General features: G+C 38.0%; 1 protein-coding gene across 3 annotated transcripts; it reads left to right on the top strand.

The window, feature by feature from the left end:
• The first annotated feature begins 1,736 nt into the window (after window positions 1-1,736).
• Window positions 1,737-21,449, top strand: CAAP1 (caspase activity and apoptosis inhibitor 1). 3 transcript variants are annotated; one of them, XM_058827347.1, is made up of 6 exons: window positions 1,737-1,922; window positions 2,754-2,954; window positions 4,512-4,596; window positions 5,197-5,272; window positions 14,730-14,803; window positions 18,630-21,449. In XM_058827347.1, exons 1-6 carry the CDS (start codon window positions 1,791-1,793, stop codon window positions 18,971-18,973), a joined length of 912 nt encoding a protein of 303 aa, XP_058683330.1. In that variant the 5' UTR covers window positions 1,737-1,790; the 3' UTR covers window positions 18,974-21,449. The 3 variants fall into 3 exon arrangements, with proteins under 3 accessions (XP_058683330.1, XP_058683332.1, XP_058683331.1); XM_058827349.1 differs by lacking the exon at window positions 1,737-1,922 and adding an exon at window positions 1,939-2,165; XM_058827348.1 differs by lacking the exon at window positions 1,737-1,922 and adding an exon at window positions 1,939-2,218.
• Window positions 21,450-21,804: the final 355 nt, after the last annotated feature.

Below are 21,804 nucleotides of genomic sequence, written 5' to 3'. Positions count from 1 at the left end.
AATTTTTACCCATTATGTGCTGGGAAACCTAACTACCGGTACTTAAGGGTGCTCACAAAGGACAAAGAGTAGCCGGGCCCAGGGTGGCGGGGAAGGGGGCAGAAAAAGGAGGGTGGGGACAGTTTTTAGCTGGCTTTTTCCTCGGCTTCGGGGAAGAAGGACGTTCGTGCGCTGGGTCGCGGAGCTGCTTCTTCTCCTTCTCCCCTCTTGGTTGGTGGCCTCGCACCCGCTGTCCTGCCAGGCATCGCCGTGGAGCTGCTGATACACCTCATCCACCAGCCCAGGATCTCAGCTCATCCCTGCTGTTCCAGCTGACTGTTTCCTTGGAGCCCTGCAGGAGCACCGGGACTGACTGCCCGAGGGGGTTTGTGAAAACAAAGCCTCTCCTCCATCCCGTCTCAGCCGAGAAAGCTGTCCCGGGGTCCCTGGTTCTGTTTTCTTGTTATTGCTGTAGTTATTGTTTGTTTGTTTACCCAGTTATACTAGTAAAGAACTGTTATTCCTATCCCCAGATCTCTGCCTGAAAGCCCCCTTGATTTCAAAATTATAATAATTCGGAGGGAGGGAGTCTACATTCTTTCATCCCAAGGGAGGCTCCTGCTCTCCCTAGCAGACACCTGTCTTCTAGAACCAAGACAAAGATCCAACACAATATGGACATAATGGATGGCAACATGTTTGACTCTGGCAAAGAAAGTAGACACAAAAGAACAGACATTATGTTCTATTAAATAAAAGAGAAAATTATTTCATATCTCTGCACAGAAAAGGAGATTTTTAATACAAATTCTCTCTGTATAATTATGGACAATTTTTCTACTAATCTTTAATTTTGACGAACCTCTTTAGGACAATAGACTGAGTTCCCTCTGTAACTAATCTTGTTGGTGGCAGAAAGCTGACCAGTGTCTTACTGAATTGCACAGAGCAGTCACCTGCCTTTAACAGGCTTCTGCAATTGCTGCAATTCCTTATTGTTTGCATCCCATGAAAAAATTTCTCCAGTACTCATTATGTATCATGGAAAAATTAAAACTTATTGTTATTCCAAAGTTATTGGCAATACCAAACAGCTGCCATGAGAAGAGTATGCAGGTCCTTGCACCATTGAGACAGGTTGCAAGTCAGGGAAAAGGTCAGAATTAAACAGCAGTTACAGAGGATAGAACTGGAATCATCCTAGAGTCATCAACGTTGGAAGAGAACTTCAAGTAATCATCAAGTCCACCATTCATCCATCATTATCACTGTAACCACTGAACCATTGAACCACACCACCAGCACCAGATCCAAACACATCTTGAAAACATCCAGGGATGGTGACTCCACCATAATAATGATACTTATTTTCCCTAATATCTAATCTGAATTTTCCCTGTCTCAGATTAAGGCATTTCCTCTTGTCCCCTCACTGCAGGCACGGCAGGAGAGACCCACCCCCACCTCACTTCACCCTCCTTTCAGGAGCCCTGGAGGGTGATGGGGTCACCCTGAGCCCCTCTTCTGGAGAGTAAACAACCCCAGCTCCCTCAGCCGCTCCTCATAAGACGTGTTTTCTAGGCCCTAGATCACCGATATTTATGTAAACAGGCGGCTTGCCCAGGTGTGGCTGCAGTTTTACTGTGGCCTCGCTAACGCCGCGCCATGTTCCCGTACATGCTCAGGGCATCTCAGGCCTCGGGCGCGGCCCCGCCGGAGGCAGCGGCGCGGGGCCGGCAGGGGGCGCTGCCCGCGGCTCCCGCCGGAAGCGGCTCGCGTGTGGCGGCGCGCGGTGTGCGCGCGGCGCGGCCATGCCGGGCAGGAAGTCTTCCAAGGAGAAGAAGCGGCGTCGCTCGCGTTCCTGCTGCCCGGAGGGAGCCCCGGGGCCGGACGGCAGCGACAGGAAGCGGCGGAGCACCGAGTCCAGCCACGGTGCCCTGGAGGTAGCGCGGGCGGAGTCGCGGAGTCTGGCCGGTGCCGTGCCGCCACTGCCTTCCCGGGCGCGTCCCGATCCTTCGGCGTCCTGGCGGCAGAGGCCTGGCTGCGGTCCCTGCCGTGGGCTGGCTGCGGGAAGCGCCGGGTCCAGTCGCAGTGCTGGGTGTGCGGCTACAGGGAGAGGGACAGCGCAGGCACGGGCACCGGCGGGGGCAGGCCGAGCCGGGAACACCGGGAGGTGTTTTCCAGGTGTAAGAGATGTGGCTTTCAAGTTCGGGTGGTCCCAGTCGTGGTGTTTTTGTTGGTGGGTTTTTTTGGTGTTTTTTCATTTTTTTTAATTTTTTTTTTTTTAAATTCTAGAGGTCTTCCACTGATGTATGGAGGACATATTTTCTAATACGAAGCTCATTTTAATTCTGTGAAGACTATGCCACACAGGGAATCGTATGCCAATTTCTGTTTTAGCGGGATAATTGTAAATGATGAGCTTTATGATTTAATTGCCCAGCCAATCAGATGGATATCTTCTGATTTAAAGTATGCTTTCATGTGTAAGCATCACCGACGTATTTAAAGATAGTATTTCCCACTTAGTATCTATGAGTACTTTTCACTTTTTGAAGCTTTAAAAAATTTTCCTAGCACAAGAATGTTTTCATTTATTAAAAAAAAGTAACTTCTGTATTGCAGTTACCTTGCAATATGAAACACTGGAACTTGAGAAGTCCACATTAAGATGTATCTTGCATTTACGAAGGGAAAATTATTGCAAGCACAGGTAGAGCTGTAAGTTTCTGTCTTCTCTAATTCACTAGAAAATATGCCTTCCTTGATTTTAGGAAACAAAATGCAGTGTACTTTCTGGAGAAAAAGTGGAAGAAGCTGAACAACCCAGTGATATAGAAGAAGGAGGATTAGATCTCACTGTGTCACTCAAACCTGTCAGTTTCTACATTGGGGACAAAAAGGAAATGCTTCAACAATGTTTCTGTGTCATAGGGGAGAAGAAACTACAGAAGATGCTGCCTGATACTTTAAAGGTACTGAAATAGACTTACTATTTATATACTTACCATGACCTTGAATGCTTGTGTAACAAAGAATAGTTATCTCTGAAACCTAGTGCATTTACATTTTAAAAGTTGCCTGTTTGTTTCTCAACTAAAGAAGTTTCTACAAAGTCAAGTACCTTTCTTAAGTAACTCCCAATCATGTGTCTGGAAGTGAGACTTCTTAAAGATTTGCTGTAGTTATTTCAGGTTATTCCTTTTGCTACTGCTCAGCCACTTTTGAACTTCAGGTTTAGCTTTAGACTGTTACTCTGTACTGGTTAGTTAAATGCAAAAGGATTTTAATGATTGTGAGGAGTAAATTCAGTAGTGTTGTTCAATAATCAATATGCTGATTTGTGAATAAAATACTGATTTCTGTTTGTGGCAACTTATTTTTTTTGTATGGTATTAAAGCAATTTCTGACATAAAATAAAGTCCATTCTTCATAAACAGCTTCTGAAGCTGTAACTGCTATGGATTGAAGCTGGAGTTTTACTGGCTTAGAACATAAACCTCTTGAGTTTTATGAACAATAGGACTTAGTGAAAATAAATTAGGCTAGCAACCTGTACAGAAGAAGAGGCTGCAAGTGAAATGTCATCTGTTTAATGTTTGTTAGTAGTTATAAATTTTCTGTCATAAATTTTTATCTTGGGGAGTTGTATTATTAGTATAAGTGAAACAGGACTTCTTCATTTAAACACATGGTACATTGCACACAGGCTTGTCCGTTTCTCATCTCTGGCAGAAGAAAAGGAAGTTGAGAAGCTGCAAGGAAAGACATTACTAAGTTTGTAGGGAAATTGCCTGGTAGTGTAGAATCAAACTTACAGTAGGACTGTGAGTGTTCCAACCTGTTTAGCACCTCCTAATTTTGGTACGTGTATGTGGTATCATAGCTCATTTGAACATGTGAAATTATCAAATGTCACCAGAAGGTATGAAATGTGAAAGTAACTGGAATACAAGTAAAATAATGTGGCAATGTACGGTATGTACCGAGCATGAGAAATGGATTGTAGTTTACATACGTCCTTTATTTTCTTTATTTCTATTTTATTTCTGTGTTGTGATATGTGATTGTTGGTATGTTGTCAATAGCATTATTTTCTCCAGTTTGTGGACTTAGATTCAACAGCTGCCTCTGGTCTTTACAAGCTTAATTACATTAACCATCTTCCCCTAAGTGGTGGAAAATTAAGAATAACCAGGTCTGGAGTTGTTTGATGTTCCATGCTTCACACATATGCTCTGGTGTTTCCGGTGCTCAGTGTTGCAGCTGCAGTAAAAACTCCAAGCCATAGGTCAAATAACTGATAGTCTGGATTGCTTGATTTTTCAGACAGCACCCACACATGCTATTTCTTGTAGTTGTCACAACTGAAAGACCTGGTTTTCTACAGCAGTTGCATTAATGCAGATCAGAATATGGGAGAGACTTTAATCCAAGTTAACTATTGCAGTTGGACTACTCCTTACATTTTTAATTACTCTCTTCTCAGAAATTTTTAGTAGCCTGTGGTCTGTCTTATCTGTCTTCTTAGAGCTGTTCCATGGACGAAATCAAAAGACTTTGCATGGAGCAGTTGGAGCTGTTATCTGAAAAAAAACTGTTGAAGATACTTGAAGGTATGAATGAAACTTTGAGACTCCACTGTACACTAGAGAAAGTCTGCCTCAGCTGAATTTTCATTTTTTCTAGCAACTTAAATATATATATGTATATATACAGACACGCACTACAAAGTATATATTAGTGTGTATATAATCCCCCAGTTCCAACAAGGCACACAGTTCATGTACTTTGATTAAGGATACGACATTCCAGTTTTTCATGGCTTTATTGAATTTGCACTTAATATTTAAGGGATATAGAACTTCTTTTTAAACATATTGCTGTCTTGTCAATGAAGAGAAACTCTTTGCATCTGAGTGCTTTCAGAGTATCTTGCTGTTAATCTGTTCTTTATTTTTAGCACCCATAATATTGTAGTAAGAATAGCTAATCAGATTTTTTGTAATCCAGTATAAATGTATGTGTAGCTAACAGAAGACTCACAGATAAGGGTTTTGGTTTTAACTAAGCCTAATTTTAGAACTTTTGCTTTAACTGGGAAAAATCCTCTTCTGCTGATTGCAATAGAGTTAATTATTAAGAGTAAACCTAATTATGTAGTATTAATTATATCCCTTTCCTAAATTTTCATGTTTGAAACTGTGTATATCTAGGCAAGATTGGAGCTGATTCTGATACTGACGAGGAGGCAGATGGAGGAGACAAGACTGGAGGTGATTCAGTCAGTCAGTGAGTAAAAGACAAAACACTTAAACTTAATTTAAGGAGACTGAACAATTCAGAGATTTTTCATTAGAAATGATCAAATATATCATTAAGAGACCCAATTTCTGTATCCTTAATTAATTACTCTAGTTGAATGACAATGAACTGTGACTACTAGCAAGCAGTAAACTTACAGACATGACTTTGTCACTTTGTGACATTGTGTCTTGGGCACATAGCTGGGTTCATTGTGGCATACCACCCATCAGCTGAGTTATGATAATTAAACATTTATACTTGTGTCCTGCAACAGAAGTGGTATGATTTAGGTTAACTGTCTTTGTGTGAGCTAAAGCAGTAAACCCCTCCCACTTAGGTCAGTGAATTGTTTAAATGTACTTTCACTTCAGGTGAGATTTACCCCTTCTCTTCAACTCTTATTCTGGTCCTTCATTCCTGCCCCAGCTGAAGCAGCACTGACACTTGCCTGTTCAATGTACTCTGTATAAGAGGTGCTACAGAATGTAGTTTCAAGAACAGAGGCTTCTGGTTTCTTGCTCTTACCTTGGCATCTGTAAGTTTTGTAAAAGACAGCACTCCTTAACCTTTTCTTAAAATGCTTCTCTGCTATTTAAAGACCATTTGTTTGTCAGGAGTTCACCTGTTTGATAATTTCTATGGAAGTACTGAAAGGAAAAAGAAAGTTACTAGTTTTAACGCACAATACATCGAATTTAGTGAGGCTAATTTGTTTCTAGAAGACTAATAAGCTTTTATATTTTTAATACTGACCTGATTACAGGTGATTCACAGATTCGGGATACACTTAATAAACCTCTGAGACAGTAAGAGACAATGCACCAGATTAAAGTAACCTCCTAGCTACTGGTTTGGTTAGTTTATCTAAACCTTCTGAATAAGAACAAATGGATGGGAAAGGTACTAACACTAATCCAACTTTCACATCCTGGTCAGTATTTTTCCTTAGCAGAGACCTGGTTTCTGGTCCTGTCTTTTGATTCGGAAAAAGCTCTGAAGTTATTGCATAATTTTCTTTGATGACTTCTCATCATACAAATATACTAGAAAATGGAGTGAATACAACGTTATGTTTCATTTTTTTCCCTTGTAATACAGTTTTAATACCCTTTGATGCTGTTTCTTCTAAGGTTCCTTTTGGAGTCCATTATTAATGTACCCCTCTGTGATATTTGTTTCCTACATGATCTCTGAATGGGGTCAGCATTAGTCAGCCTTAAAAATTATTTTTCTTATTTTGGACATTGACATCTGCTGGCTGTTTAGAAAATCAGATAGAAAAATTAAAAAACTACAAAATATACTAAATATTTTGTCTCTTTATGTAGTGTAGTGGTCTGTTTATGTAGAGTAGTGTCTGTTAAGTGATTGATAATTTGCCAGTGAACTTCTAAATAGAATTAGAAGACAGACTTGCTGATTAAATAAGCCATAAAAAATACCCTAGGATTTTGATTCCTGGAGAAATTATATGTTGTGATTTTTCATTTTGAGTGTTTGTTTAAGGACTATCTCACAAGCTGTTTACTATTGAAAAATACTTAAAATGTTCTTTATCTTCAAGATGTATGGCAGGAGTAATGCTTCTGGATTTCAGTAAGGTTGTTCTGTGTTGCAAGATGTTTCAAAGCTGCTGTTGAGACATGTATTTATGATCTTTTGATGCAGTAGATTGGGTAAATTCTTATATGGAAATTATTTGAGCTGGTGAAAATTCAAAAAGAGGAAATAAATGAATAAAACTACAAAATAGGAAAAATCAGAATTTACCAATTTTTAGCTAGTGGGTATTTGAAGACAGCCTATTTTCCCATGTCATTTAGGATGGTTTCAGTAACTGGCAGTAAATCAAGAAGAAATTATGTTGGTCATAGTTGTAGAGCAAATTGCTTCCTTTGACAAACAGTGGTTGAGGTGCCCCTTTTTCTTGAATCTGTATCCTGATAGTTGAGGATTTCAGACCTCTCCAAACTGGGCAGGCAAGACAGGATGTTTTAAGTATTGGGGATTTTCTTCTCCCTTTCAAAAACCATTCTGCATAGCTGGGTGCTGTCTGAGAACCTTAGCTCCATCGTTCAGTTGTGTGCTAGCATTAACAAAAAGAAAACAAAACAGAAAAGCTATTTGGATAATTGAAAAATAAGGGGATAGGAGGAAATTAGGAGAATAAAGGTTTTATGTTAATCTTGAAGTCCAGTGCTCAGTAAGTAGACCAATATGATACTTTTACAACTGTAAACAGTCACAAGTCCTTCTTACTAAGTAAATCTTTGAGCCTTAGGTCATCTTATTTATTACCTGTGTGTAAATAATTATAAATGCAAATTTTCAAACTTCAGAAAACTGTTTCAGCAACAAGTCAGCCACCAGAGAGGTTCAAGGTGCAACTGTAAAAAAATAGTGAAAACTGTATTGATAAGCAAGCACTGTTTGTAATCATTAATTATAATCTGGATTTAAGTAGGTGAATTTGTTTGCCCTGAGAATAAAAAAGACTTTTCATAAAAAAACAGGGCAGTTTCTCTGTTTCACTTCTTCCTAGGTCATCTTAATTACTTGTGGCTTTCATGTAAATGACTTCTTTTTTTGCATTCTATTACAGCTTTTTTGTTCTAAATCTGACTTGTATTGTTGTAGTGGTTTAGGTTCACCAATTGGAGTTTCCCGACCATTGCACTGAATAATGTAGTGCGTTTAGTGCTAGCTAAAATCACCAGTGCACCTACTTGAATTATTTACTCATTTGCTGCCGTGAGATATGAATTAGGAGGAAGACAAAGCAGGCTCAAAACTTAAAAGGTATAAAGAAAACTTTATTAACAAAACTAAAATAAGAAGAATCAGAATAAAACCTTCAGAACTGTTGCATTCTGCAGACACAGGATCACGTCCAGAGAAGCTACGGTTACCAGGAACTAGCATGGGACACCAACAAGACGGGCTTCTGCTCAGGAAACCATTGATTCAGCACGGGAACAAGCTCAGATCCAGAGACAGAGAGCCCTGAACAGAGGCAGGGTCATGGGTTTTGAGGGACAGAACCAGGGTAGAGTTCAGAGTCAGGGACCACTAGGAACACCATAAGGGAGAAACCCCAGGGGCTCAAACCCAATCAGAACTCCCTGGGCTCACAGGGCCCAGCCCCCGAGGCAGAAGTTCAGAATTCACACTGGCTGGGCTTTACAGCCACGCCTCTCACTTTAACAATGCTTATCTGAAACTAAATCTTTGCTTCCCTGAGGCACCTGGTACAGAGCACTTCACCCTCTGCCCAGCTTCTTTCCCAACTCACAATGTAGAGACAAAACCTGGGATTTTAAATCAGTTACCACCTCTACAAATAGTCTTTCATCAGTTCTTGTAGGGAGAAAAGTTTCTCTTGCCATGCCATGGACACTTTTCCACAAGAAATGTTTCTTTCATGAATTTGGATTTCCACAAATAGCAGCTGCTTAGGAAAAATCTGCAATTGTGAAATTCGTCCCATTTTCACAGCCTTCGTGCAGCTGAGTTAATGGGCCATGTCACATTATGGGGTACTATTTTAAGGGTGAGCTGCTCAGAAACAAAGGTTTTCTTCATCTATCTCTGCGATCATCTTCATCTCTGGGAACAGAGGTCTTCTTTCCCTGGGGGGCAAAGGTTCATCATCACGGTCATCTCTCTTTTAAAGCTTCTCATGGGATCACAGCTACTTCAACATCAGCTTTGCTTCATTGTGGATGCCTCTGCTCATATCTACAGTTTGAACACTCCAGCCCTCCAAACCTTTTTCATGAAGTAAAGGGGATATTTTAGTTGTCCATCTCCATGGTACTGCCAAAAGAGCTTTCAGCCCAATACTAAGGCATCTCCTCATTCTCCTTCCATCTGGGACTCAACTCCTTTGGTGACTTTGGTGTCTTCATGTTGTCCTCTACATGTTTTCACTCTGTCTTTAACTCTAGAGAGGATCAATGTTTTCATCATCACAAATTTCATCGCTGCTGTGAAAGAGTTAATACCTCACCTGGGGCCTGAGGATGGTCATGGTGGTTTCTGCTGGGCAGTGGCCAAAGCAGTCACGGTGATGGATTTCAGGCTGTGCTGGGGGCTGTGCCAAGATCCCAGGGGCCTGACCACAAGGGTGGCAGCTGCTCTGGCTGCATGGCTGATCTCCAGCCCCTGCTTCCCTCAGTTTCAGCTGCGGGCTGATGGCTTCTCCTCCCTCTGCCCGGCAGCCGATGGGGCCACACAGGCTGCGGCAGAGTGGGGTCAGTCCACACCTCTTCAAAGCCTGAAGGAAGAGAGCTTTCCTGGACTTTCCTGTCTTTAAAATGTGCATTTCACAGAGGTGGACCCAGCTTCTAAAGAGTTCAATAGGTTGTCGGTTCTCAGAGTTAGCCAGCTATTGGTTTTTGCCAGGCACAGAGGAAGCTCTTAGCAGCTTCTCTCAGAAAGATTACTTTTGTAAGTGGCTTCTTCCCTGCTCACCAAATATCAATTAATGCAGAACCAGCACAATTGTTTTCTTGGAAATGTAAATGTGGAAAGGGAAAAAATGAGTAGCAAGTTGTACTCTCATCAGAAATGTTTTAACTGTTTGGTAACATCCCTTTGTTTCTTTCATTATTGTCCTTTGAAGAAAATAAATTCAACAAACATATGTTTAGCAATTTCTATATATCAACAGAAATTGATCAAACAGAAAACATGTATCAACAGAAATTCAAGAAAGCTTGAATCAATACTTATAAAGAAATTTCAAATTGAATAAGCAAATGACTCTCAGTCTCTAATGACCTATTTCCTGTCTGTACCAGCTAAAAGTAGCAGGAATTTAGGGAAGTTTCTTCAGGTACAGGAAAGTTGCAAAATTAAGATCTTTATGTGAAGCTTTTAGATGGTGTCACATCTAATTGTGAATGCAATCTTCCTTTTATGGTTTTTGCACATATCCTCATTCTGTTACTAGAGTTGGAAGTCCTGTGGCTTTTTCTAAATTTCAGCTAGGTAAAAGCTTCACATGCTTACATTAGCATGTAAAACACTTGTTCCTTTATTTTGTCACCAGCTTGTTCCGTGTTAAGCACTAGAAATCCTGCAATAACCATGCAAAAGAACTGAAGAGGCAGGGCCTATGTTTGCCAGTAACTGGAAAATGTTGTTGCAATAGATATCTTTCATTACTTGAGAGCTCTGTATAGAGCAGTTATCAGATTTTTGTTGCTGTTTCTGTGTTACTATCTACAGTGGAATGCTGTTGAACGAAGAGTATTACTGTATATGAAGCTTCCAACTAAATATCAGATATTTAATTGACAGGAACCAAATAATAAATTGTAAAACCAAGCAGGCATTCTTCATCTCGTTCAAGAGTTGTTATCATGTTTTTGAGCTATTTCTTTTACCTGAATTGATTTTTCAAATATCCTCCAGCAGAATAAGAGAAAGTAAGTTATATGCTGTAGTAGTAAAATATTATTAAAAGCACAAGCATTTTAATAGCATTATAATCATCATTGTTCACATGGGTAAATGATTTTTTGCCTTCAAAATCATAATGGGCTTATTTTTTTCACCGAATGAAAATTCACAGTTTAACATTTGCTCTTTCAAGAATTTATAGCCTTTTTTGACTTTGCAGTCGAAAGTGCAGTTTTTGCTTGCTTTCTTTTGGAAAGGTTAGCAATTTAAAGTTTTGTCTTGTTATAATGTGTTGTGTTCCTGGCTACTGGGCTGTTCACAAGCATGCAGTTGCCATCTGATATTTACCCCTGTAGGACAGTTTGGGTATTTTCATCATTTGGAATACATTAGCATTTGGCTGATTTGCTTCTCTGCCTTCTGTTCTTGTGGTGTCCTCAAACTTCACCTCTAACAGGACTAATGGACTTTTCATAGCTCATTAAACTATTTGATTAACACTTGTCTTTTGAGATCCCTTTCTTGAGAAACACTACTTTGTAAGGACTTTTTTTCCTTTTTTCAGTTTTTAACTAAGTTTTTTAACTTGCTACTTATTGCTTGTTAATTATTTTAGTTCTCATTTGTCATTGAGAACTATCATTGGAACAAAAATTTGCAAGAATCTTTCAAGGACTCGTGGAAATGCTTTTTGGGCCTGAAACTAGGTGCAAAGGCAAATGTTAATCCAGGAAATAACATCATGTCAAAAATAACAGAGGTCCTGATCTCAAGTCTCACTGGAGTCTTAGGTGAATGATACTTTTCCTTTTGGGCTCCAACCGCAGTTACCACTGAAACATGGTATCCCACCACCAGTATTGGAGAGCTGCTGTCTTAATCCTTAGCCATCTGCTCCTCTGCCAGTACTCCTTTTCCTAACCTTAGCTGAGTTTTTACCCCACTTTGCATAATCTACTGGAGTCAGGTACCAAATCACCTTCAAACCCAGAGGTCTTTGAGAGCTGTACAAATTCCTGTAGCAAATTGTGTACAGAAACTTGATTGTGTGAACCCAGTTAGGTCTTACACTAATGTGGTGCATGCCAACATGAAATGCATGCTCTTTGTAAAATAAGGTAAATTTAAATTTACAACATTGGTTGTCAACAAATTGTAACTGCAGTTAGCTTCTTTCTACTGAAAAGATCATACTGTGAAAATGGTATTCTGTTTAAAAAGTAAATTAAAAATGCTTAGTTTACTGCTTGGAAGATGGACTTTGAACTTAACTGTCATCTTGAGGGAGAAATAAAAGGGCTGACAAAAGAGATAAACTCCAAATTACTATTGTCATTTGCCAGCATAGCGTGAAAGAAGAGAGTGAGCATTAAAGAAGAGAGTGTGAAATGTGTATAAGGTAATATGCACATTTTAGAATTTTAGAATAAATAATTTTAGAATAACGTGTCTTCTGCTCCCATTGTTTGAAGACATGGTATTGTGCTACCCTTTCTTAAATGTATACCACTGTACAGCTAATTAGGGAAAAATTGTTTCTCACTAGCAAAAAAATAAAACAAGGCTAGCAAGTTAAAAGCCAAACTGAACAGAGAACTTAAAATGCATCTTTTGGGCCAGTAGATGGTGCAGAAAGCCTGCCTATGAAAGAAAGCCATGAAGGTTCACTAGCAATGGAGTCCAATCCAATCAATTCTGAGGGAGTAAAATATGCTGTAAAAGTACTTGTGTCCTAAAAATTCTTTTGCTGATAGTAGATAATTTCTAAAGGAGTGTTGGTTTTCTGTAATTGTTAAAGTCAAAGCATCAGGAGAAAACTTTCCAAGTTTCAATGTGTGATTTTTTTAAGATTGGTAATTTCTTTTTACATGGCTGTTAAAATGGTTGTGGATAGTTTCACAGTCAATGTTTGAACTGTAGAGGTCACTGAGTTTTCTCTCAGAGATGATTACAATTCCTCATCAAACATCAAGGTGATACCAGAGTTGTTAAATCTATTGTCTGGATACTCTTGGTGCAAGATCAGGCTTTTTCAAGTGACACTGCTGTCCAGTGCAGCCATGACTACTGAGTTCAAAATGGTGAAGTATGTGTGTGAAGGAGGACAGGACAACGGCAGCCTAAGCTGTTTCTGCTCTTAGTGATGATGAGGGTATATCACAAACTAATTTTGGTCAAGAGTTAAGTAATTAAATATAACAAATTGTTAGGAGTTGCTTTAAAAATAGAAAGAAAGAAAGCCAAAAAAACAGGTGGTTCCATCCACATCTGCTGACTGGTACCTGGTCTGAAATCCACATCTCTCCCTGGCTGCTGGCACAGAAGTCTGCAGGATTTGTATCCTTGCTGTAGTTGCTGCTCAGACCTTGTGCATGCGGGCTTCTCTGATGGCAAGTGCAGGCCTGTGATTGTCCCCAGTAGCTAATGGTGTTAATCTCTGAGGTATCTAGTGCTCTGTTATGGTCCCTCAATTATGGTCCCCTATGCTTACTTGCAGAACCTCATCTGTTTTGGAATTTGACCTCTGATCTTATAGTCTATTTGATACCTTAGTCCCAGACCACACATCATGCTTGTTATCTTGAGTAGCTTGAGGTTTGCTGGTGAATTACAAGTATCTACTTAGAGCTGCATGACACTGAAAATCCTGGAGAAAGTATACATTTTTCATTCAGTCTGATTTCTTGCAGCACAGTCCTGTAGGCCCTTCTGACCTGTGGTTCCCTTTGCAGTTGCTGGCACATGTGTGGGCATATTTAGATTGTTCTCATCTTGTTTGGAGAAGGAGTTAGTATTGTGATGTGCTTTAATAAATGGACTGTTGGTCCATGTCCAGGGCTTTGCTAGGCAAGTGTATTGACCTGTTTATTCTCCTTAATGAGCTATTTATATCTATTATATCTAAAAGGAGAGTCTGTTGATGTAGCCTTTGCCACTTCAGAAAAGCAAACAGAAATGAAAATAACTTACCCTCGGGCCACGGTGGCCAGAAATATTCCTCCTCCTGATAAAACCATTAGACACATGGGAAAAACCCAGCTTGTAGAGCATGAGGAAAATAGATACGTCTTCACTTTCAGGAAAACCCTAAAAACCATTACTGAAAAACAAGTTAGTCATTATATTTACATCTGTGATACCGGAATACTGCTTCTTTTTTATGCTGTTGTTAAGCTCCCATGGGCAGGAGAGCTGCATGGATTCCATATTAATACAGATTAAACCAATGCCACACCAACATTCAAATAGGAATTTGGATATTCTGTTGTCAAAATGCTCATGGGATGTGGCAGCTGAACTCTTCCTGTGATTCTGGATCCTTCCTTCACCTGTGGCCTTCCTGTATTTTACCTTATTTTCACAGTTTGTGTAACCAGTATGTGTGAAGTATGTGATGGACATTAACATTTCACTGAAGTCTCTTCATTACCCTTGTGGAAAGAGTTGAAACTCTACATGTCAAGGGTAGAAGTCTTTAAATAGGAGAAATAGAGAAATGCAGGTACTGCATACACTGTAATAGCTGAGTTGTAAACAGTTTCATTTAAAAAAGTATACCTTTGTGAAACAAGAAGATTCTGATTTGGGAAAGGTTGATGATGGGCTGATGATGATTTCTTGAAAATATCTTTTTACTTTCAAAATAAGACAGTAAATAGTATTTGAGTGCAGCAGAAACTATTGTTTTCCCTAACCATTTAATTATATGACAATTTGAGTTTTAGAAAACTCCTAATATGGGGAGCTTTTCCTTTATAACTGCTCATCTGTAGTTCCTCAGTTATAGCCATTGAGGATTGTTACTCTAAAATGCAAGGATGTAGTGGAAGTAATTGCTTTATCCTTGTGTATCACAAAGCAAAACAAAAAAACTTAATTTTCCAGTGCTCAGATTAGCTCTCTGTATATTCCTTCTCCCCTTATTCCTACTGTAGCTGGCTTACTGGCCTACCAGCTAATAATTTTTCAGTTTCTTCAAAATGTTCTCTTAAATGTTAAATGACAGTGATTAAAATGTTTTCTTAATTGTTTCCAGACAGGATAACAGTGTAGACTCAACTTCTTCTCTGAGAGAAGACAGCAAGCTGGAAGGTCAGGAATCAAAACAAGGTATGTAGTAGAGAAAGCTGAAATTTTGTGCTCTTGATGTTGGCCAGTGACTAATTCCAGGTAGCTGACAGCTCTCTTGTGAACATGGAATGAACATTCATTGAGAAAGGATATTTTGTCTTGTGTACTTTCTCTTCTTAAATGCAAAAATGCAGCTTGTGAGACATTCAAGTACTACAGTGATTGGCAGGATAGAAAATGCAAAGACAAGTAAGTTATTGGTGCACATTTGTACTTTCTACTCAAGAAAGCAGTATTTTTAGCCTGCAGTAGTATTTGTTTTATTCAGTCATTAAATTGGCACATACAACATTTGCTAATGTTAGTTTGTGAATGAAGCATTAGAACTATAGATGTTTCTGTCTCAGTCTGTTTATTTTCATATTTCCTGGCTCTAAGCAGAAAGATCAGAAATAGCTTTTCCAATAAAAGAATGTTGCAAATTCTTCTGAGCTACATTTCTCTTCAGCAAAGATCTAACTTGCTTCTTGCAACTGCTATTTCACAATTCAGAATGCTGTCTAAAAGATTTCTCTTGGAATGACTTTGTGAAACTTGTTTCTTTTCTGAATTGCTTAGTGAGAAGGGTTAAATGGGAAAGGAAGGAGTCAAAGAGTCATACATAATAACAGCATCAAAACTCATAGGAGTGAGTTGCTATGTCTGAATGATCTTTTAAATGTTGTTTGCTGTACTATATGGAGGAATCTTAGAACTGACAAATTTCGTGCAGATTCCTCCCTGTCTGTGTTATCAAAGGGAATTGACAGCTGTTGCAAGTGATGTCATTGTTTTTTATGACTTAACCAGAGTATCATGATGGCTTTGGGCTATAACAGTGGCTCCACTCAAGGTGTTAGCTTTAAAGAACTTGTGAGAATATTGTGTAGTCATTCTCCTTCACTGCAGCCTGAGAAGCTGTGCGAAAAAGAAGAGAGAATTAGAGAATAAGCAAAAGTGGATAAAATAAAATTTAAAAATGGAACTTAGTGTGCTAAAATGAATTTTGCAACTGTAGATGAAGTAAAAAGTAAAAGTTAACAAAAAGAAAAAGATAATGAGAAATGCCCACCATGATCCTTATTTCTGTAAAAACACAGGTGCAAAAGAGGGAAATAAAGCCTTTTAGCTCATTAAACATCTGTCGGCCAAAAAGCTTGTATGAACACTGAATTACATAGATTTGGATGTTCCAATTTCTAAATAGAACTCAAGGTTGTTCTGCCCAGCTTCTCATCCTTAATAAGTCTGGGACAGACATGAATTACTTAATATTTTGTTCCTTCTTAATGTGATCAATTGATTCCAAAAAGAATCCAATGGTGGGCTGACCCCAGCCAGCAGTAGGCACATGCCAACCCCTGAATTACTTGTCCCTGAATTACAGTGGGGTAAAGGTGGCAATCAACAAAACAAAATGAAAACAACTTATGAGTCAACATGAAGGCTCTTCAATAAGTGAAGCAATACTGTACATTGAAATAAAGCAAAATTAGAGACTTAGTCACAACCTCCCATTGGCAGAAAGATTATTTGCCAGTTCCTGGAAAGCAGAGGAGTCAGCATGCATGACAGTTACTTGGAAAGGCAGATGCCAGTGTTGTATGGTGGAGCATATCCCTAAGGTCAGTTTGTCTCAGCTGCTCCTGGCTGTTTCCCTCCCAGCCTCTTGCACGCCCCCAGTTTACTCTCTATGGGGTCAGAGTGAGAAACAGAAAGCCCTGAGGCTGTGCAAGCACTCTTCAGCAGTAGCCAAACTGGTATGTTATCAACACTGCTTCAGAAAAAACAAATCCAAAAGCAGCATCATGCACTCTTCTGTGAAGAAAATTAAGTCTATCCCAGCCAGAATCAGTACAGGTCAGTTTTACTTTGGAAGTGAGTTAGGATGAGCAGGCTCAGATGTTGAGTTTCAGGCTTTGACCTGTGATCCAGTGATGCAGCTGATTTTTTGATCCATGGAAATGCTGCTTGGTTGACCAGCATGATATGTAAATACTCACTGATACTGTGAACCAAGACAGAAGAATTATAATTTCTTAATCCTGTTTACTCCCATTGAAAAAAATGGTCTGATCTTTCACATAGGTTGTGACTTGCAAGGTAAAGTTAGAAAGATATTGTTCAAAGATGACTAAATGATATGGGAAATAGGGGAAACTGCTTATGAAACATCAGTATTAATCTTGAAGTTACTGTCACAGTAGAAACAGACCAAGACTACTTAGAGTCAAAGAAGACCCTTGTATGTTCATTTCATGAGTTGTTTTTATACACATTGCTGTGAGGAGGATTTTTTTTTGTAGCTTTGTTTATATTTTAGGCTTTCAGATTTTATTACTTCAAAATTGTGATTTACCTTGCAAAAAAAAAATGGTGAAAAGTGATCTGTAAACTTCTTTTTATATGTCTTACCATACATTTTCTTGATGTGAATTTGCTTTCCTGTTAGCTTTGTTTGGAATTTTTGAGATGCCACATACCTTAGCTGTGTATGTGAGTGCATTCTCAGAGTGAGTGTTCATTCTTAAATCTGAACTTAAATGCTGTGACAGTCATAGACTGATACAGAGTGATCAGGAGCAAGTAACTGAATTAAGTATCTGTAGTACAAAAAATTTTCAGTGATGTAACAACAAAACCCTAATGTTTTAAAATATTACTATTGTTTACCATTTTGTATTGTTTACATATTGTTACCATTTTGAGATGTTTTGATCCGCCTTTCCTCCCTCTATTTGTTTTTTAAGTAGAGAAATTACATTTATGGCTTTCAAAGTAGTCAGTATTGATTTTTTTTTCCACACCCTCTGGATGGGAGAATGTTGTAACCCCCAAGAAAAACAGATCTTCCTAAGGTTTTTTGGCACTTTTCGTGTATTAATACCAAGTGCATACAGGTACCATAGAGCATATTAAAATGTTAAAAAAGTGTAACATTTTTATAAAGCCTTGTTTTTCTTGTGCAAGTGGTAAAAATGGTATTACCATAAGTAATAAAAAGTAATATAAAGTCTGTATAATCAGTAACTTTTCCATCATCTGAGTACATTTACATTATTCATGTAAAGCTAGAACCAATCCTGCTCTAAGATTCTACATTTACAAAAGCTGTTGAAAGAGTATGAGCTTCTGAGGCCAGTGTGACAGAAGCAAGTCTTGTTGTAGGTAAATTGAGAGAACAATTAATCAGGTTCTGTTAGAGCTTTGCTTTTATTTTATTTGGCTCCTTCTTCTAATTATGCTTTTAAAAATAAACTCCAACTTTAACCCACAATTAAAAACCAAAAGAATAAATTCCTCCATGCTTTTACATCTGTGTTAAATACATCTTGAAGACTAGTGATAAAATCTGAGTAGTTGCACTATAAGCATTAGAGTTTCTATTAATTTTTACTGTTGCATCGCACTATAGTCCCACTCCTCTTAAAATACATAAGATAGTTGAGCATAATTTTTGAAGTTGCATTCTGAAAATTAGGTTTGCTTAAAAAAATAAAAATCAGTTTTGTACTGCAAAAGCTCTCTTTAATATAAAATTCTATGGCAACTCAATTAGGAAAAGAGATCATGTAACTTCATAGGGGGAATAAATTTTTCTGGTACTGCTGCTTTGCCATACTGCATGTTCTTTTAGATTGGCATAAAAATGTATTACAAATTAGTTTTAAAAGTTGGAGGAGAAAAAGAAGAGGAATTGGTTATCTTATAGATTTTTTTCACTCTTTTAATTTGAAGAGTAACACTTTAAGCAGAAGTGATTTTGTAAGTTGAGGTAAAAACAGTCCTGTTACGCAACTCTGTGATAGTTATGTTTGTGTTTCAGGCAAGGGAGAAGATAGTGATGTCCTCAGCATAAATGCAGATGCATATGATAGTGATATAGAAGGCCCATGCAATGAAGAGGATGGCCCAGATGTGCAAGAGAGCGCTGTCAGAAGTGGAGCTGGTCAGATAGATGACCTTCAGAAGGACATTGAGAAGAGTGTGAATGAGATACTGGGGCTGGCAGAGTCCAGCCCGAAGGAGCCCAAGGCAGCAACCTTAGCTGTTCCTCCATCAGAAGATGTTCAGCCGTCAGCACAACAGCTGGAGCTTCTGGAACTCGAGATGAGAGCCAGAGCTATTAAGGCTCTGATGAAAGCTGGTGATGTAAAAAAACATCCCTGAGACTGTTCAGCTTTCATTTTCACTATTTGTTTTGAAGAAGGTGATGTCTGTTTCTCTTCAGTGCTATAGTATGTTTGGGTTGGATATGACATTCCTCATTCAGACTGTGCTGTGTATACTGACCCGTGGTCCAGTGGTTTTGTTGCCTTTAGTGTGCTGCTTCCATGACATGCACAGACATGCTGATGTTTCCCTGAGATGGTGTCCTTGTGCTGTGTCACCTCCTTAAGGAGTCACAACACATACAGAGCTGTGCCAGGAGCCTGGTCCTTCCAAAAAGATTGTTGTAGAAACTTAGAATCATAGAATGGTTGCAGTTGGAAGGGATTTGAGACTGCTTAATTTTTCTTGGGGCCCATCTCATCCTAATGTAGATATTCTAATTAAAATGTGATGATTTGCTTAAAAGCATACTCATTTTTTAAAATTTGAATTCCTAAAAGGAACGATTTTTAACTTATAAATAAACAGTTGAACATGTTATTTTCAGAGCTATGAAAGTGCCTGAAAGATACAGAACAGAGTTTACACTGCCATGTAGTTTTGTCACTTTTCTCCACTCTTATCTTTTGTATTATAAATGAAGAAAGCAGAATTTCTTCGTAACTGTAAAGCTTTTCTTTTGAATATTTGGTATAATATTTAGCAAATCAAACCATTCAGAAGACCTTGAACTTTTAGCATTCAACCGATGAATTGTTTCATGTCCCCTGAAAGTAGAAAAATCCACCTAATTTCAGTATGCTTTTTTAGAAAAGGCATTTGATTTATGAGGTTTTAAAATATAAATTCTATTTTTATCCACTTCATGGCATTCCTTTATAAATAAATTGAATTTTAGAATTAATTTTCATGCTATAATATGTTACAACAATTAAAGTAATTTTTTTAGAATTAGTGCTGCTTTTATATCTGGCTGCTAATCAAAGCATGTTAAAATACTTGTGTGTTTGTTTACACATGCAGATATCAATTTTTTTCTTTAAAGGTATGAAGTTTACAATTGTAGTCTTTGTTAAGTAAAGTAATGTATTATGTATTTTAATTCATTAATTTTCCTTGGTTGTTACTTAGAAAGCTGGTTACATTGCAACAGTAGCAGAGATAATTTGCCCTACTATTGTGTAACATTACTGCAAACTTTAGTCTGTTCAGATATTATGTCTTGAATTCTTTTAAGGTTTATAGTTTTCTTTTTATTCTTCCATTTTATCCCTTTTCTTCTCTTTATTCCCTTTATTTTTTCCTATTTCCTTTTAAACCTGTTTCTGTAGCAAGCTTCTTCTATATTTCTTGAGTATGATTGATTTCTTCAAGAATCAACGTTATTGTAAAATGCTAGTGCAGTGTAAATTTGATAATAAACTAAAACTTTCATTAAATACAGCTGAGAGAATTACAGAGTGCATCCACTAAGTGATGTCAGTGACCTGGGTAAAGTGTACCTAACTCTGGTGTTATCCACAGCCTCAACATTTTTTCTATTATTTTGTAGCAAATGGACGGTGTAAGTTAAAATATATACACACAATTCAAAAGCTAAATTTACTGTCTCAAAATCTGTGGGTGTTGTCTTTCGTTGATTTAATTTAGCTGTTTGGTCAGCTTGTGTTTTACTTGAGTTGAGAGAAACTAAAGAAGTAATCGAGAAAGACAGATGGCAAAACTTACATGTGCTGATAGGCTGGTGGAGCTATGTTAGATTTCAAAGTTACATTTTAGTGCTGCTGTACTTAGATCATTAAGGCACCAAATACCTCACCTTGCCTGCTGTGGTGGAAGTGAAAAGCTTGCTTGCAGGGGCATTTCCTGTGTCACCAGGAGAAGCCACATGTATAAGGTTTATTCGGTGAAGTTGCAAAACAACACACTTCAGTTGTTTGGCAACACAAAAACACTGCTAGAAGTAATGATAAACTAGAATGTAATTGCCTTCTACTGACTACTTTCAGGAGGTGTATGGTACTTATTATTTTCCTACTGGTTTCCCAGGTCAGCCTTAAATTTTTTTTTTTATAGCATGTTGAACTGTTAAAGGTTATTTCAAGCTCTATATAAAGTTGCAAGTGCTAATTTTAGCATGTAGTGTGACAGAGATGAAACAGGTTTACTATGCATATGACAGAGAAGATTTGTAATTACAGACTAATTAAATTCAAAATTAAAAGATGAGAAGTATTCCAAGAAAATTCAATTAAGCTGTTTACAAAAATAAAATAAAAAAAAAATCATATGAGATACTTGCTGTGATTGGTTACACAAGTGCTAATTCATTTTTAGGATATTGTACTGTTGCTGCTTAGTTTGAAAACAGATCAGCTAAATTACATGTGTTCTTGCATTGATTTGTATCACTGAAGAGAAAAATATTCAGTGTATTTAAAATATTTATTATATAGCTGTTTTGTTTTTCATTTTTAAATATGTCTGTGATTTTTCCTTGAAAAATAAATTTATTATTGCATTTGGAAGAAGAGGCAATTTGTATGCAGAATATATTGAATTATTTATGAAACATTAATATAGTATTACTGGGCTTTGATCAAGCATTTTTTTCAGGAAACAAATATTAAGCACTGGGAGTTGGTCAGCATGATCTTGATTGTATTTTGGACAGCAACAACAATATTTTCTAAAAAATTCTGGCTGTCCTCATGGATTTTTTGAGGAGGAGGAGGAGGGTTGATTGGGTGTGTACCAGATAAATAAAAAAGTATGACTCCAAAGAGAGCCAAAAGCATTTATCTCTGTTTGGAGGCTTTGCTGTTATAGTGATTTTATAGAGAATAATAAATAGATAGCAAGATGCCAGTTTTGAGAGGCGAATCACA

The sequence above is a fragment of the Poecile atricapillus genome, chromosome Z (assembly GCF_030490865.1).
Source record: "Poecile atricapillus isolate bPoeAtr1 chromosome Z, bPoeAtr1.hap1, whole genome shotgun sequence".
NCBI classification, from domain to species: domain Eukaryota; kingdom Metazoa; phylum Chordata; class Aves; order Passeriformes; family Paridae; genus Poecile; species Poecile atricapillus.
This window is presented reverse-complemented; position numbering and strand designations above follow the sequence as displayed.

Coding starts and splice junctions, on each gene's coding strand:
- CAAP1 (XM_058827347.1), top strand. CDS start 1,791: ATGCCGGGCAGGAAGTCTTCCAAGGAGAAGAAGCGGCGTCGCTCGCGT. Junction 1,923..2,753: donor CCAGCCACGGTGCCCTGGAG/GTAGCGCGGGCG, acceptor CCTTGATTTTAG/GAAACAAAATGCAGTGTACT. Junction 5,273..14,729: donor GGAGGTGATTCAGTCAGTCA/GTGAGTAAAAGA, acceptor AATTGTTTCCAG/ACAGGATAACAGTGTAGACT.